This window comes from Uloborus diversus, chromosome 4 (genome assembly GCF_026930045.1).
Source record: "Uloborus diversus isolate 005 chromosome 4, Udiv.v.3.1, whole genome shotgun sequence".
Lineage (NCBI taxonomy): Eukaryota > Metazoa > Arthropoda > Arachnida > Araneae > Uloboridae > Uloborus > Uloborus diversus.
The window spans coordinates 7,084,950-7,104,062 of NC_072734.1; the positions used below are offsets into that span (position 1 = coordinate 7,084,950).

General features: G+C 34.7%; 1 protein-coding gene across 1 annotated transcript in view; it reads left to right on the forward strand.

Annotated features, from left to right (window-relative positions):
* Nucleotides 1-6,826, forward strand: part of LOC129219792 (interferon regulatory factor 8-like) — a 34,149-nt gene extending 27,323 nt beyond the window's left edge. Inside the window, exons 2-4 of the mRNA XM_054854094.1 lie at nt 861-1,074; nt 6,496-6,628; nt 6,751-6,826. Of these exons, the coding sequence (XP_054710069.1) occupies nt 861-1,074; nt 6,496-6,628; nt 6,751-6,826 (423 nt within the window). The remainder of the gene's footprint in view (nt 1-860; nt 1,075-6,495; nt 6,629-6,750) is intronic.
* Nucleotides 6,827-19,113: the final 12,287 nt, after the last annotated feature.

Consider the following 19,113-nt stretch of genomic DNA (forward strand, 5'->3'; position numbering starts at 1 on the left):
GGGTCAAATCACTCTCTGGTATCTCACAAAGATATAGGCACAAAAAGTTTTTAAAATTAGGAAAAAAATGAAGGCACTAGAAGTGTTAAGGAAATTGTAGTTTTTTGCTAAAAATATGGCATTAAAAAAAACTATCGATTTTTTTTTTCAACAAATAAGCAGTCAAAATGTGTGATTTATGTCATCTTTACTAATAATAAAGATAAAAGTCTGGATCTCTGTCTCTTAGATCTCGATCTGGATGTCTGTTACGCTTATAGCGCCTGACCGTTCGACCGATTTTCATGAAATTTGGCGCAAAATTAGTTCGTAACATAGGAGTGAGCACCTCGAAGCGAGTTTTCGAAAATTCGATTCTGTTCTCTTTCTATTCCAATTTTAAGAACATTTTACCGAGCAAATTATTATAACATGAAAGACCAAATTATCATAACGTGGAACATGGGCGAGCAAATGAACATAGCAAATTGGTGTGAAATTCATTATCCATTATTTGTAAATATACAAGCTAACCAAAGGACCTCTTTATTTTCTACTACGGGCAAAGCCGTGCGGGTTCCGCTAGTGTTCAAAAGTCGTATAAAGTTTTAGAAAGGTGCAATGAATATTGAAGAAAAAAAATATTTGGGGTGTTCGCCTGCCTTAACATCAAGTGCACAATTTTCCAAATTGTTTGGAAAACTGTCCCTCTCCCCATCGCATGCGAGGGATGCACCAGATCGGCAAGCACCTGCGGGTCGAAATACCAGCGTTGCGTAGGACTCGTTTGTGACACGTTCGCCCCGAGGCACGGAAAGCAAACACTTCCTCTGATCCACTTTCCCTTTTCTCTCAGCACTGCTTCCCTTTCTCTTCCACAGAGGATGCGAAAGGGCCCGCCCAGCAAGAGCGGCTCCGACGGCGATGAGCTGCTCATGAGTTGGCTCATCCGGATGCTGGACGAGGAGCGACTCGAGGGGCTGAGATGGGAGGACAAGCCCCGGCGAAAGTTCCGGATCGCCTGGACGCACAGGTCTGCGGAGAAGTGGTCGGAGAAGGACGTCGAGGTCCAGAAGGCGTGGGCCATACACAAGGGTGAGTCCTTTCAGTGTGGATTACCGAGCAGGGGCGCAGCCATTTTGGGGGCGTCAACCCTTGATTTGCCGGTCTTAATAATAACCAGGGCTTGATTTGCATGGGAGCTGAGCTCCTGCGCTTCTTTTGGATTTTATGAGAATTTTGACATTTTAGGCGTATTTCCGGTGTGAACGTAAGTTCTGGAGACAACTCCAGAAGGTCAATTCCGTCTGAACTAGTGTGGTTAGAAAGTTATAACACAACAAATTGCAAACTAAATTGGCTCAAATAGGCACGTCTCTTAGGGGGGTCAGGAGAGGACAATTGACCCTCCACCTGTCTTTGAGAAATTAATGTAATTATATAAATGTGGGCGTGGTTTTTGCATCGAGTACATACCCTTTGACATCCCCCCTCCCGCCCCTCACAATGGAAAACTTTGAAATGACGGACTTGGGTTCAAGATCACAAGGAACCTCTTTTTCAAAGTAAAAAGAGGTGAACTTAGGGTTGTAAATCATCCGGACGTTAGCGCACTCATAATTTTCTCTTGGTAGGAGAGTTTTGTCATAACAATCCTAAAATGTATTCGTATATTTTAGCTGGAATAGTTAGATGGCTTGAAACTAAAGGTCCTGGGGGTTTATACCCTTTCCCTTTTCCCTGCATCTGACTGACTTTCACACCACCTAATTAACTGAAGCTTATACCTTTTCACATTGACAAAATTCCTTGCGGTGGACCCAAATCCCGCACATGCAATTGAATTCTCATGCTTGTGAGTGAGGGACTCACTCGGATGTCGGATGATCTACATCCCTGAAGCTCACAGCATTTTGTATTGACAAAGGGGTTCCATGTTTCATGTATCCCTGAATCGCGCGTATGTAATTGATTTACTATGTTTGAGCGAGAGACACACTGGAATGACCTACATCCCTGAAGCTCACAGTATTTTGCATTGACAAAGATATTACTTGCTGCCTGAACAACATAAATGCAATTGAATAGGCATATCTGTGAGTGAGGATTGCCATAGATGATTTAGATCGAAAAAGCTCATAGATTTTTGTTTTGACCAAGGAGTTTTTCGTGTCTTGAATCGTGTGCCGATAACAGAAGTTGTATGAAGTTTGTGAGCGACCTTAGCCGGATGATTTTCATTCCTGAAGCTCAGATTCTTTTCCATCGGCAAGGTATTCTTGTAGCCCTGAACCACGTATATGCAATTAAAGTTGCATGTTTGGTAGTTAGGGACTCATCCGGATGACCTACATCCTTGAAGCTCACAACTTTTTTGCATTGACAAAAGACTTTCTTGTAACATGAATCACTTGTAAGCAGTTGAATTTCCATATTTGTGAATTAAGGACACATTCGTATGGCTTACATTCCTGAAACTGACATCTTTTTCCTTGGCAAAGATGGTCTTTCAACCAAGTGTATGCAATTGAATTTGCATGTTTGAGACAAAGGAATTCACTAGGATGACTTGTATCCACTAAGCTCACGGCGTTTTGCTTTGAGAAAGTGCTTTCATGTGTCCCCGAATACAATTGAATTTGAATGTCTGTGAATGACGCAATGACGGACTCACTATAGGATGATTTACATGCTTGAAGCTCACATGTTTTTGCATTGGGGTTTGCAAAAGGTTTTCTTATAACTTGTGACTTTCAAAAGGGTGTACGGAGTTGAATATGTGTGTTTATGCGTAATAACGTTGTTTTTAACCCCCGAAACACAGAGGAAGGAGATTCTAAATTTGACGTGTCTTTGTATCTGTGTGTTTGTGTATCTGTCTGTGGCACTCTAGCGTCTAATCGGATGGACCAATTTTGAAAAAAAAAAAAAAAAAATCATTTGAATTTTTGGCATCTTGAATTCAAATTATGTTTTTCGCAATCACGAGCGTGTGTATGCACGTGTGTGTTTGTGTAGGCGCATGTGTGTGGGTGCGTGTGTGTGTGAGTGTATGTATGCATGTGTATGAGTGAGTGTTGTGTGCGTGTAGGCGCTCGTGTGTGTGTGTATGTAGGCATGTGTGTTTGCGTCTGTGTACAGGCATGAGTGTGTGTAGGATTGTGTGTATTTGTCGGGAAAACAAAATCAGCGTAACATCAAAAACAGTCAAATGAGAACAATAAGCAACCGTAATTGCTCAAAAAAAATTGTTCGAAAGGAGAGTTGAAAGGAGTGTTCTTAGCTAGGTTGCATCTTTAGATGACTGTAATTAGCAAAGATATTAATTAAAAACCTCTAAAATGTTTTCCGCGATTTTTGCAGTGAAAACAAAATTAAAACTTTTAAAATTTGATACCAAAATAAAGAGATTTTTTCCCGCGTCTGATGGAAAGTGTTTGGAACTTCCATGTTTCATATAGACCTCCAATCATGACGTTTTTTTAAAGTAGATTTTAATAACGGCTAAGCCTTTATTCACGCGATTGATAAACGAATTCATTGTTGGCCGAGAATTAAATAAAACGCAATGATTTAAAATTTGTATCTGTTGCCAGTTTCTATTTAATAGCAAATAAAATAATTGACATTGATTTTTAATAATATTAGGCTTTTAAAAGGATTTTCAATTTTCCCTCTTGATTCTACAGTTGAGACTCAGTCGGGGTTTTTAAAAATTTTTAATTTTATCGTTGCTTGTTACTGCATTCACATTCTTCAAAATTTTATTCCTAAAAAGTGCTGTAGATTTTGCATTTATTTGTGACTTGGTAAGTTAGCTGCAGGGATCCTTCGTATAAATATTTAATGTATTACTCCTTCACCAATAACTAAGTATCACCAACACCGATGATTGTGATAAGTTATCACTGCCAAGGAAATTACTTGAAAGGAACTTCCAGGTTATGTCAATATGTAGATTTTAAGACTGCAGCCAAGATAATCATCTCAACTTTATCCAGAGGAGGGAGGAGGGTTGCAGAGCACATGTACTCTATCAGCACCCAAAATATAACATTTTTAAAAGTCAGAGAGACCTATTGATTTTCGAATGACGAACATGGCCGCATTTATCTCTCCTTATAGTTCTTCTGGCACACTTTACCCCTCATAGGGCAAACCAAAGTTGGACTTCTAGCCTAATGATGTCCACAATATTCGAAATGCGCCCATTATATTTAATTCGTAAACATTGTTTAGGTGGCATGACTTGAGTCACACCCAATGGTGTTGGAAGAAAGTGGTCATCATCCCTTGAAGCCGGAAAAAAAAATCCAATGAACGTTCAAGTTATTCTGATTAGTTTAGAAGAAGTTTTTTCCATCATCTAATCAGTTTTGTCCATGTATGTCTATTCTTATTGCTTCTACTTGTACTTTTAAGTGTCAGGGAAGGCTGTTTTGAACCTGGACCCTTGAGGAATCTCTTGCATGCCTGTGGTCACGCCAAGTGGCATTAGACACTACAACTGATACTAAATACACTAAACATGAAGCACTTTCTTTGCATAAAATCTCTCCAGATTCTATAAAAATGTACAAAAAATATTTTCTTCAATTTAATCTAAAAATATTCCTTTCACAGACCATTGGAATTTTTTTAGCGTTATGAAGCATTTGAGAATCTTCACGGTTTCTTTCTAAATCAGTTGCACGAGACAAAGGAATAAGCCTTATCACTCTCTTCGTCGATATAGGAGAATGAAGGGAAAAAAACTAGTTGGGCCAGCAGGGCATGGAAAGTGTGTCTGCCTCCTGCACGAAAGTCTGCCACTGCTAACCGTTACGAATATACGGAAGTAAGGAAGGGAGGAAAAACGAACGATTATGAATCGGACCAAGGTCGTTTGGATTACCTGAGCTAGCAATCTAGATTCGCCTCAAAACTCCTGGGGAAGAAAGTTAACAAGAATCGAGGTCAGGCTCACAGCATCGAGAGCTTTATTACTCGTGAATACCACGGATTCAAGTGCAGCATAGTGCACGTCAGGAGGGGCGGGGGGGGGGGGGGACCAAGTGAAGAAGTGCCACTGGAATATAAACACAATCCAACTTATATACCCATTTCTGCCATGTAGTCAACTTTTTATTATTCCAGATAAAGGCAGTCCCATTCCAGTTAAGTCACGAGAGCTATGCGAAAAATTTTAGGTGAAGAATAATTGGCAAACATAGAGATTTATTGTTTCGCGAGCAGAATTACGAGCATTATCAACGTAAGGAAATCACCGGTTCAAATGCAACAAATTTTAGAACCAGGGCTCATATTTTGGAAAAAGAAAAAAAGAAAAAAAAAAACAGAAGAAGGAAGAACGATACGTTCAAGTACAATCATATTTCTAACACATTCTGATTCCGATTGGAAATGCCTATAGTATAATACTAGTGGTACCCGCACGGCTTTGCCCGTAGTAGAAAATGAAAAGGTCTTTTGGTTCGCCTGTATATTTACAAATAATGTATGGTGAATTTCCTCGCCAATTGGCTTGTGCCTATGTTACGGTTCCACGTTATGATAATTTCGTGATTTACTCGTCCATCTTATGGTAATTTTGTTCTTAAAATTGGAATAGAAAAAGAACCACATCGAATTTTCGAAAAATCGCTCCGAGGTGCACACCCCCATGCTACAAATTAACTTTGTGCCAAATTTCATGAAAATCGGCTGAACGATCTAGGCGCTATTAGAGTCACAGAGATCCTGACAGACAGAGAGACTTTCAGCTTTATTATTAGTAAAGAATAAAGATAAAGATTGTCACGAGACTGGTCCTAATACTGTGTCAAGAGCTGGTTGGGAGGCGGGAATGCAGTACTGGCTCTACTCATAAATTTATTAATCATTTAGTATTGCCTTGTAAAATATCATACAGTAATGACTTGTTCTTCTTTAAATTCTACGCTATTACCTTTAATAAATAATATTCCATTTATTAGTTAGAACTTTTCAATATTGAGAAGTGGATAAAAATTTAGTCATGCATTATGCAAATACAAATATAAATACAAATGTGACGACCAGCAACAGGACCTTACCCCAACTAGGCTGGTCCTACTCAATGTATTAGTCTTCAATGAAGATCAATGGTCTTCTTAAAGCTATCCACCCTCTTGCTCATCACCATTTCTTCTGGTAAGCTGTTCCAATTGCCCAAAGCCCTACTAAAGTAGTAGTTTTTCCTAATTTCCAGGTTAGCCTGAGATTTGACTAGTTTAAAACAATGAACCCCTTGTCCTGCTTCCCGTGCAAAAATTTAACCCATTAACATCATTCATTTTGATAAATTTAAACAACTGAATCATGTCCCCTCTGATCCTCCTTTGCTCCAGGCTGTACGTATTAAGCCTATTAAGTCTGGTATCATAATCTAAATCTGAAAGTCCCCTTACTAGTCTAGTTACCCTTCTTTGAATCCTTTCCAATGATTATATTGCGTCATTTTCGATAATTTCTAACGAATTACTGTATTCTTTTCAGGAAATAATATTGACTTGAGTTTATTGGACAAGAAAGGTACTGATCCTGCGACGCTCAAAGCTAAAAGCAATATCCTCAAGAAAATAAAAGCTACCTTTCGTTGTGCTCTCAACAGCAAGAAAGAATTGCACCTGTATTCAAAAACAAAGACGCACAGATATTGGCAAATTCTAGGTATTTACTTTCTTGTTTTGAACACAAATAAATAAATAAATAAGTAAATTAAGTAATTAAAAGCAATAATAATAATAATAGTAATAATAATGACGATGATGACGATGATAACAATGATGATGGTAACAATAACAATAATGATGATGATGATACATAATAATGATATTAATGATAGCAATGGTGATGGTGATGATGATAAGAACAATAAAGAAAGAAAAGAATCACGTCAAACACGCAGCAAAAAAACGCACAAAAAAAAGTATAAAAAAAAGTATCAAAAGTGTGTTTAAACATTAAATGAAGTAAAAATGATAAAATATATTAATGCTCAGTCGTTATGAATGTAGTGATACTATTTTAAAAACAGTTAAATGTACATTAAGGGAACGTAATATCATAATTCATTGTTGGTCATAGGGTTAAATTATAAAATTCAGGTTTGTTCCCTACATAGTAAAATTCCGATTTTTAGCTTGCATCTCAAAGTGTTTTTTAATGAAGGATTTTTTTTAAAGTGAGGTATAGATTTTTTCCAATGTTATGGGCTATTAGAATGCAAACAATGCATCTTCACCATTCACCATTAGAATTAAGGTTATACACAATTCAAATAAAGTTAAACTGCAAATTTGTGTTTGACACATTTTTTTTCTTTGAAATATGAAAAATTGTAACGCACTTTTGGTTCATTTAAGATTTTCCTTAAAAAAAAAGAAAAAAAGAAAAAAAAAAACCCTCTAGTTTTTAAGATAAAAGAGAAAACTAAGGCAATTAATTTTTATCTCAAAAAAAAAAAAAAAAAAAAAGCTATAGAGAAAATGTAGTGAATGTTCGTTGTTGAACATTGGCGCATAAACACACAAACATATTCTATATATTTTTAGAGAGAGAGAAAAATGAATAGATAGATTGATAAATATAGATAGATATGGTTGCATATTATTGTTAGTTCAGTGAAAGATTTCGATCCTTATAAAAGTATAAAAGCTTTAATCGTAATACAGTAAAAGCTGTGAAGTTGACCACCCTTGTAAGTTGACCACCTGTCTAAGTTGACCGCTTTTTTCAGGCACGGAATAAGCACTTATCATATAAATCAACCTTTGCAAGTTGACCACTAAAGTAGTGCACCGCAAGTGGTCAACTTACACAGGTTTCACTGTACATTTTAAAACCCTTTTAAAATTCTTACGCATAAATTGGATGGATATCTTTTCTTCAAAAAAGACAACTAATCTAATGAAACGCAAATTTCACTGGAATTGAAAGTTTTAATTCTTTTAGAACGCCTGTCGACGAATAAGCCAGAATGGAAAATTAAAACGATGTGAAATTTGATTTCTTTGAATGGTTGTAAACTATTCCCATCTTCTCTTCACTTCAGTTTTCAAAAAAACAGTTGATATTTATTCCAACTTCCTTTTCCAGATTCCTCAACAGCGCCTGTAAAGCCAAAAGTACAAAAAAAGGTATGTATTTTTGTTTAAATCGAGCATTCAATATTACATATTATGTTTTCTGAACTCATTGTTGTTTAGAATATTGTATTTTATGTAAACCCTCAGTAAGGCGTACTGTTCTTCCCGTCTACCTTTTGTTTCTTAAAATCGTAAACCTTTTGAGCCATCGCTTCATTTCGTTAATTTCTGAAATAATTTCGTTTTATTAGTATGAAGTACTTAAATGAACACTAAAAATCCCTCGACTAACTTGGAATTTTTCGGTTTAAGTTATAAAATAAGATATTCAATATCGTCATATACAGTGGCTCCCAAAAGTGTTCGTACACCTTGAAATTTCGCAGTAAAACCAAAATATCGCGAAACTGAATTCGAATATGAAGTCTTTTTTTTTTTCATCATTCCTATGCCGCTCTCAATAAAACTCAGAAGTTTTTTTTTTTTCAAAACGTTGCCTGCTTTTGTTTTTGAAATTTGTCAAAAAACGAAGAGACAAAAAATACGCCACAAAAGTCAGCGTACACCGAAATATTTTCGTACAAATTCATAGTTAAAATTATCACATGTCGTTTTTTTTAAATTTATTTATTTGTTTTATATATATATATATATATATATATATATATATATATATATATATATATATATATATATATATATATATATATATATATTATATATATATATATATATATATATATATATAATTTGCATTGTGTTGACACTGTAAAGTCATTTGGCTTTAATTTTTTGTTTATTTATTCCCTAATATTCTGCTTATTGTTTTAAAATGGCTGTTCGTAAAAAACAACAAACACCATTCGAAATTTGATTTTTTCCCCTCGCAGTAGCGGTAAATTGACTTGAAATGTTCCTAAATTAGTTAATTTATACCATTCTATGAAGAGCTTGATAAAATGCTTTAAACAAAGGAATCGGATTGAAAACAAGGTAAGAGGTCAACCGGCCTAATTAACAAAACGTGATCCGAGATTTACCGTTAAAAAAATTATGAAAAATACACATTTTAGAGCTGTAAAAGTTTCTGCAGAATTTAATGAAACATTTTACGTTTAATTTTCACCTAAAATTGTTCTCCAAGTTCTCTAATTAGTTGGATTACATGGGACCTCCTAACGCAGAAATTTTCTTGTTCAAAATAGATCATAGATCTTATAATTAAATACCTATTCCGAAATATTAATTTTAACCAATGGGTAGGGGACCATTTCATTGAAAGTCGTAGGTGTACGAACACTTTTGGGAGCCATTGTATAATTTCCAACGATGGATTTGTAATAAGTAGAACCCGGATTTTATGCACAATTAAACCATCAAAATATGCATGCAATTATGTACTAAAAACCTAAAATATGAGCTAAAATTTCAAAAAATATGCACTAAGAACTTTTTATTCAAGCAAATAAAAGTTTTCGCCATTTGAATAAAAACCGAATGGTCTTTCCATTCTTACATTCTTTATATTTTTGGCGATAAATTTTAATTTTTGGCGATAATATGCACAAAAAATAGTACGCACAGGAGCGAGTGACCACGAAAAAACCCGCAGGTCGCTCGATTTTTTTTTGTTTCTGCTGAGGAAGAACAAAAAAGTTTTGTGTTATCTTTCTTTAATGAAAAATAATCTAAATATAAGTGAAAAACGCAGTAATGTGCAGTTAGTTTGAAATTTTGTTCGTCCATTTTATAGTAATTTACTCGTCCATTTTATGGTAATTCGCTTGGTAAAATGGGCCCGAAATTGGAATAGAAAAAGAACAAAATCGAATTTTTGAAAAATCGCTTGAAGGTGCTCACCTCTATGCTACGAACTCATTTTGTACCATATTTGATGAAAATCGGCCGAACAGTCTAGGCGCTATGCGCGTAACAGACATGCAGAGATCCTGACATCCAGACACACAGACTTTCAGCTTTATTATTAGTAAAGAAAAGAAGAAAAAAATTAATTTATTACCGTCTTTATTGCTTTAGAGTAAATCCGGCGATCTTGCCCCACCTAAGCAGAAACTTTTTTAAAAAAAAATATGTTAACGAAAATTAAAAGATAATACCTCCCGCCTCTCTTAATGTAGGTCCAGATGCTGTGTAAAATTTATCCTGGCCAAAAATTACGAATAAAAGTTTTTATTGCAAAAAACAAAAACAAAACTGCAGCTTTGGGGCATATTATTTGACAGTCAGACAATTCGCCCCGCTACACCAGGTGAAATGCCCCACTTGACCAGCATTGCAAAACTTGCTGCTATTAGTAAGAAAGTGTATTAATTGACTAAATTAGTTGAAATAAATACAAATTATAATGTGGGCAACTAAATGAAAAATTGAAATCAATTTAATTCTAAACTGCAAATATAGGTTAAAATATTTTACATAATAAGCACATGTGGTCTTTAATAACTTTTGCTTTTCAATTTTGCCATAGCCATTACATCTCTGATTATACATTGTGCACGTTTCATGCAACCATCCTAAACAGTCTATACATTTTATCCAATCTACAGTCGACGTCATTCAGGTCTTCATTCAGGTGGGGTATATTACCTTTTTGGCAAGGTTAATTGCCCCACCACCTCTTGTTCAAACAGCAAGCCAATATGGCTGCGATTAATAGTACCAGCCTTCTTTATGATACTCTTTTACTGTATAAACCGATAATTGAACATAATATTTGAACGCTAGTTAACTAAACAAAAGTTCTTAAAAGTAAAATCTTAGATCAAACGCAAAAAAAAAAATGTCACTCTTACCTTTCACTTTGCTCTGAAGCTGTAATGACCTTTGAAAAATCGCTGAAAATGGCTTTAGTATATGCGTGTAGCTTCTTTATACACAAATCCCCCTTGAAAAAGTTGACACAGGCGCACTCTGTTGTTACAATCGTGAAATACAGTTACTGGGGCAATTTATCAGACGGGGCAAGATCGCCGGGCTTACTTTATATTTCTTTAATGTTTTTAATTTTTTTTACGTTTACGTTATTTATTGTTTTTCGGCATGGCAAAGCGAAAAAGGAGATAGAAGCTGTCCATAAACGATGTAACAGTTTTTTCCAGTTTTTGCCCCAAACTGTCACACTTCATTTCATCTCCAACCTTCTACATGTCGTATTACTTCTCAAAAGAATAGTGTTGTAAAAAAATGTGTGATGTGACACTCCTTTTTACCCCTCCCTCCCCCTTGTCACACACTGTCACAATTTTGCGAGCCCCCTCTCCCTTAGAGCGCGACATCATTTGTGAACGCAACTGCAGAAAAGTAATGATCGATGATAAAATGTCAATGTTATTTTTTTCTAATTTTGTTCTTTCCAGGACCTTGGCGATGAATGATATTTTCATGTTTTTATGCAATTAAACATCTCCTTTTCTTACTAATAATAAAGCTGAAAGTCTAGATCTCTGTCTGGATGTCTGGATTTCTGTCTGGACGTCTGGAGCTCTGTAACGCGCATAGCACCTAGACCGTTCGGTCGATTTTCATGAAATTTGGCACAAAATTAGTTTGTAGCATAGGGGTGTGCACCTCGAAGCAATTTTTCGAAAATTCGATTTTGTTCTTTTTCTATTCCAATTTTAAGCCACCATTGATGGATTTAATTCCTTTGCAGCAATACCGAACGAATTACCATAACATAGACGAGCAAATTCCCAAAACATGGACGAGCGTAACGTAACATATTGGCGAGAAATTCATCATCCATTAATTGTAAATATACAGGCGAACCAAATGACCTTTTAATTTTCTAATACAGGCAAAGCCGTGTGGGTACCACTAATCACACACAAAACTGAAAAATTCAATTTTATTAAAAAAAAAAAAACTTGTATTTAAAAATTCCAAAGATCTGGAACAGAAAAGCAAACAGTGATCAACCAAGAGAAAATTATGCAATTGGAGGCACGAGTTGCATAATTTATGTACAGAAATAAGTCTAATAATACGGCGAAGATGAACAGGAAGTGTTTCAGTTAACTTATTACAGTAAAACCTGCCTACAATAATACTGTTGGGACCAAAAAAATATCGTAATAGATAGGTTATCGTTATAGACAGTTTGATTATTCATGCTGACATTTTGCTGGGGCCAAAAAAAAATATTGTTATATACAGGTTATCGTTATAGACAGTATCGTTATACACAGGTTTCACTGTACACAATAAACATTTTTTTTAAACAACTAAATAAAATACCAAAAGTTAACTGCTAATAGGCATGTATGAACCGAAATAGCATCCCATTGGTGCATTCGCGATTGCGTCTTATCCAACCAGCTATAATTTGAAACGACAACAAAGAAAAACTCAAGGGCACGGATCGTAATTGGACGGCAGTTTGTTAATGCAAATATGAGACACGTTTCCAAAGTTCAGCGACATCAAAATTCATCAGGTGTAATCCGCAGGTTCACACTAGTTTTTTTCAAGGCCTTCGACGACGGTGGGGCAGAAAAAAAGAGAAAAAAAAACATTCGTTTGTTTGATGAGTGACTGAAATTTTTTTTAAAAAATATTAAAATAAAGGAATAATCACGTAGTGACACTGTCCAGAATTTTTTTTTTTTTTTTTTTTTTTTTTTTTTTTTTTGCGACGATGGATATTTGGTTTCAGGCAAAATGGCTTAAAGCCAAAGATACTTCAGGGGGGAGGGCAGGGGTGGATACAGGCCAGTCTACCATTTTAGAGGAGGGGGGTCATGCTGAAGAACACGCCCTTTCCCCCATGTTTTGGGTGCGAAACATTTCTGAAACTGCTTGGATGTCAAAAATTCGCGCGGGGGGGGGGGGATAAAATATAAAATTTTTGTATTTTATCAAATGCGTCAAATTTAGTGCATAGTTTTCATTCAATGAAAACTTTTGTTTTATAGCATGAAAATAATATGAATTAGCGTTATTTCTTATCCTTTATACCAATATAAATCTTTAACTGCATACACATTAACATTAACCGTGTAACCTGTGTAGCAATTTCATACAGTAATAATTTTATTGCATTTTTATGTATTGCAAAATGTAATGTGATAGGGCTTTTCAAATATGCTACTGGGAACCCTGATTTTGCAAACTATTCTTTTCAGCACTAGCAGACTTTTCTTGTTAATTTTTAAAAAGGAAATCATACTACCCCTGCTTCCGACCCTACTTGAGGAAAGAGAACTCAAAAAGTTAGCATAGCTTGCCCACGCTATCGCCCACCATTGACCTACTCCTACATTACATAAGAATGTAAAGGATGATGCAAATTCTTAAACAAGTAGAATAATTTATTTGTATTTTATTTCAGAGAAAATCAAAACTGGCAGATCGAAGTACAGAAGAATCTGCTCAGCACTTTGACAGCGGCAGAACGACCACACAACAAATTCAGTGCGAAAATGTCACTTCCAGTAGTTTTGTCGCAACATCAAATGCAGACATCCAGGAAAATGACTACACAATGCCAGATTTAAATGAAATCAGTAAGTACTTTTGAACTGAACTTTAATTTTAGTACTTTACTGTTTTTAATTCAATATAAGGCCTCCTACACACGAGGCAACAACTTAGTTGAATCAACTTCCGAAACTTTCAAACCAAAGTTTAATTTAAAAAAAAATTGAGGTTTTTAATTCATTATAAGGTTTCTTACAGACAGGGCAATTTAGTTGAATCAACTTCCGAAGCTTTTCAAACCAAACTTTTAATTTTAATACTTTAAGGTTTTGAATTTAATATAAGGCCTCCTACAGACGAGGTAACTTTGTTGAATCAACTCTCGAGCGAGCGGTTGTCAGGAAGTGCCGTTTAGTTGATTCAACTCATTGGGACATTTTCAAGCGTTCGCTCTTCCCACGAGTAAACTAGCTGAGAGTCAACTCGATTCAGTTTTAACAGTGTTCAGTTTCAACAATGTTCAGTGTTGTGGAGCAGCTGCTCGAATAAATTCGGCTTATTAGAAGAAAAGTTGATTCAACTAAGTTGCCTCGTTTGAAGACAACGGAAAACGCCCGACAACTTTTTCGAAAAGTTGATTCAACCAACCGCCTCGTGAGTAGAAGGCCTTAATGTCCGATTTAACTACGAGGAAAGAAATCAAAATACTGTTACGCGTTCGATGCAACTTCATACTTTCTTTGAATGACGACACAGTTCTTGAGAAAAACACTGGATATTTATTTACAACTATGTACAAGAAATATCGTTAACAACTGCTAAACTCACCATAGCAATAAGGCAAATATCAATTAACACCGTATGCTCAACGATGGCACACGTATTTACATCCAAATACGCAAAACAGCGAAATGCCTCACAATAAACAGAGCAACGCCCAGACGAATCTCAGACAGCTAAAAACATAACAGACTCTCCTTCAAATGTCACTCTGCTTTTTATACTGCTTTGGAAAGTTCGACAAAATTCGAAATGCTTCTCATATTTTATTTTTATTCCATTCACAAATCTTATCATTCAGAATTGGGGGGACCGTATACTTCAGTCGAAGGTTAGGGGGTTGTATGTACATTACAATAAGCTATTTTACAGGTTACGTTACTAAGATAATTTTAGATGCAAAATAATGGAAGAAACGCCTAATTTAGCCAGATTACAATAAATTAATCACAAAAATAATTGCTATTTACAGAATTTGTAACAATATTTTTTTTTTCTTTAGCCGAGGCCCGTTCTCCTCTGCCAGCCTTTTCTTCTTTCAACGAGGGGTACAATCCAGTGACTCCACCTAATCAAGTCACTGACTGGGAGTTTCAAGGTACGTCAAAGTATTATTGTGTCATTTATCCATCATTTCTGTCTTTTGAAACGATGAGTCAGTTCCGGTAAGTGAAAAAAATTTTCAATTTCAATTTTTAAACTCCTACTAAAAAACCTACTTAAACACATACTTAAACTAAAAAATTTCAAATTTTAAACTCCAGAAAACTAAAATTTAAAAACAACTGTTTTCCCAGTGTCATCTCCAAACAATGATGAAGCCGACACAATTGTTTGGAAACACGTGAAAGTCTCAGAATGTCTTCCTTGTGTAACTTTATATTCATTCACTATTAGTTTAATATCTAAAACCGCCACAAGGATGGTAATAAAGTTTGTTTTTTAAATACTTGATGTTTCTGCAACTTACCGCAACTGACTCTATTCGTGTTACTCCTTGAAGTTATGACCCAAATATTTCCCCAAGTAGTTGTAACAATTGAGATTTAACTTGTAATGAGATGAATCATCAAATGACCCGCATAGCTTCATGAGGGGTAATAACTCAACCATACGATTTTCTTCAAAATATTTCGCTAATCTTAATTTCAATGTCACAGCACTACAAACGATGTCAATTTTTGCGCTCTCATGCAAAAATATTATTCAATAAAAACTGCTTTTTCAAAACATCTGAATCTGGTTGAAATATACCAGATACCAAAAACCTTAGAGACCGAAGGACGTAAGTCATATTATGGTAAATTTTACAGGAGAAAGGGAAACTTTTTTCTGACACATGCAAAGGATGAGATGCGCGCTCCAACCCAAGTAAAAAATTAAAAAGGGTCTTTTGTTCACATGGCACGATGCGAAATAGGCTTCTGCACGCAATTCATTAATAAACGGAAAATCGCAATTTTTGGACTAACGTCAGTCTGGTTCTGAGCTACAGATATATTGATAGGAAACTATCAAATATTCTTGTCCGTATAGGAAAAATCAATGAACTATTGCACAGTGCCACTGGTTTAGAGGGAATATTGGTATAGGTTAGTTTTTACCTTTTATTATAACGTATGATAGATTTTGAAACTACTCAGATGAAATTGGCATAAAATGTGATAAAAAAACGCTGTTAAAGGGTTAATAAAGAACTTGCAACTTGTTTCAAAGTATCTTTAAATGACCTACACTTGTGTCATTCTTTACTTACGATGGGTTGACTGAAAAAAAAAAAAGTCAATCAGATGCAAGTCCTGTTATGAGTGAGAAGGGATGCTCAACCTATCAGAAAATTCTAGCTTCTTGTCCAATCAACGGCATGAAAACTAACTACTGTGACTACTGTCACTTTTACCTGAACAACAGTGTTGGTTGGTTGATAACTTACGTGCCCTCTTAGTGGGAAATATACAGTATATATATATATATATATATATATATATATATATATATATATATATATATATATATATATATATATATATATATATATATATTTTTTTTTTTTTTTTTTTTTTTTTTTTTTTTTTTTTTTTGCGCAATTGATACGTTTAATAGAGGAATTAAAGATGCCCCTCCCCGTCGCAGCCCCTGCACATCCCATAAATCCAAGCTCTACTCAATTTGTGTAAAAGTTTTGATCTTCCGTCACTACGATTTTGACACGTCCAAGTGTGTCCCACTAAAAGTACCAAGGGGACATATGTGCCCCATCCAATCCCTTTCCACCCCTAAGGGGTTTCTCTGTCAAAAAAAAAAAAAAAAAAAACCGCAATAAAAGAACTTTTGAGCCACACTACGCTTTTCTCTCGCAATCGGTTTTTCATATTTTTTTCTCTTTTTTTCCATATTTAACAATTCAACTCCAAGAGTTCCTCAGTTCTATTTTTAAACTTAAGCTTTTCTTCTTCTTTTCTGCTTTCACCTTCTTTTTTCGTATATTTTTTGCAGCTCCATTCCTATGCACTGAAAAAACGGGGGGGGGGGGGGGGATAGATTTGCGCAAAACTTTACAACACTTGTTTACAGTACTTATTTCAAGTGGAGCACTTGCAAAAAATACAGTTCTGCCCGAATTAGTAGGTCCTCGTTTTACATGAAAAAAAGAATGAAATTGATCATTGATTTGTACAAAGTTGACGCCATAAGAAAATGGTGCAAATTAAATTTGTCAATCCAGTTTATATTTAACGTTGAATTCTCATTCATCGCTTCACAAAATTCTATGCTTTGGGTTCAGGAAGAAAGGTTGCTTTTAAACTGCTGATATCTTGAAGAATCCATGTTTCTTTCCTTCTTTCTTTTTTTCAAAGAAAACTTAATTTAGTAGGTTAAAAAAATGAAGCTTAAAATTTGTTACACATTTCTAATCATGGTAAATGGAATTTCAAATGACACATGTATGGAGGCTACTGCATTTGATCCGTGCTCTTGCCAAAGTGTGCAAATTCTAAATAAATACTGCATAAATTGAGAGTTTTAGTTGAGATTTAAAAAATAATAATAATAATAATAATACTAATTGCGTATCTACAATCTTTTGTTGTTTGCTGACGCTTGGCAAAAATGATCCGGATTTTGAAAGATATTATAGGATTTATACTCAATTCTTGACTAAGCTTCATACATATAATAGCCAAAAAACTGATCGAGTAACGCTATGACGTCAACAACAATTCAAATATTCGTCTGCTTTGAAATTGTAAAATTAGATTCTCAAAGTAAAATAAAAGAGTGAAGATTGTCTCTCTTCGTAAAATATCATCTGCCTTCGCAATCATAGTAATTTGATGAAAAATGAATGAAATTTATATATAGAGTCATTCCATTTCAAATCAGGCAGGCAGGTATGAAAAGTGTCATATGACCATCACCGATTTTTTTGAAAAAAATACAGTAGTTACAGTTAAGGGACATATGAAATATCCCAAAAGGATTTTGCAAGAAAAAATTTTTTTCTTCAGTTACAGCCTATTAAAATTCTGCACAAAATCCGCAATTTTGGAAAAAACCGGTAAAACACTCCATTTGAAATGGACACTATTTCAAAAGTATTTAACCTATTTGAATAATTCTTTTTTCTAAAAATAAAGAAGGACCCATATATCCTTTTAGACATCGTTTTTTGAAAGTTTAGTTAGGTTTCTGATAAAGAAAAAAATTCATTTTTGCCGCGAAAAAACTGCATTTTTACCGATTTTTATGATTTTTTTTTTCTCCATGAAAAAAAAGTTTTTTTACTAAACGGAGATGGCAGTCTAAAGCCCTTATATGATAGTTTCATTACACATTTTATTATAATCCTTGGATGCATACAACCTCGGAAATAAAATTTGAAATTTTGAAAATTTTCAAAAAATTAGCGATTTTTGAAGTGATTTTACTCAAAAAAACCCATTTTTTAAAAATCTAAAAATTGGCTCATTTGAACCCCATATAATGCTTAACGAGTGGATAGACACCGCATCCCGTATTTTTTCCCATAAAATGTTTTATGATTTTTTGAAAGTGACCTTATCGCCCAAGGCATGCATGTAAAATAAAAATTTCTAATAATTTCAGTCACTGAAAATCTGATTATATTAATGCCTAATAGCTACTATAATGGTGCACTTTATCAGCAGCAAATAAAATTTTACTGACTGTTTAACAATATAGCAGAATCAAACCGCTTCTGATGACCCAATCAATTCGTCTTTTTGTGCTTCGTTATATGAATATATTTTTCTTCTGATCAGCGCCTAATTGTTATGGGAGCTGAGCTCCCATACTTTTTTATTTGTTTCACTCAAATTTTTGTATTTTTGACCGAATTTCAGGCCACTTAAGCATTAAAATAAGTTTTGAAGACTATAGGGGATCCTGCACTTCTTTTGTTAAAAATTGGATCCCTGGCTATAATAGCTACCTTTGGTGAGATCTGTTTGGTTACCTCAACTTACAATTATGTTCAATTGATTACTTCTCTCATAAAACAGATGGGCTTTTTAAATTCTTAAACTACAAGTGAGTTTTGCGGTTTGAATTTAGTATACATATTCTTACCTATAAAAGTAATCATACGAGGTAGGATATAAAAATTATGTGACAACATTCGCCAATGACAACCAAAGCACGAAATTAAAATTAATCGTTTTAAATGCATTGTATTGTTTTTCTCTTTGATGGTTTCCCCTGTCGCGTAATTGAATTGAAGAGAAAGAGAATTGAAAGAGAAAAAATATGATTCGTTGCTGAATATGAAAGTAACGGTGAATGCATA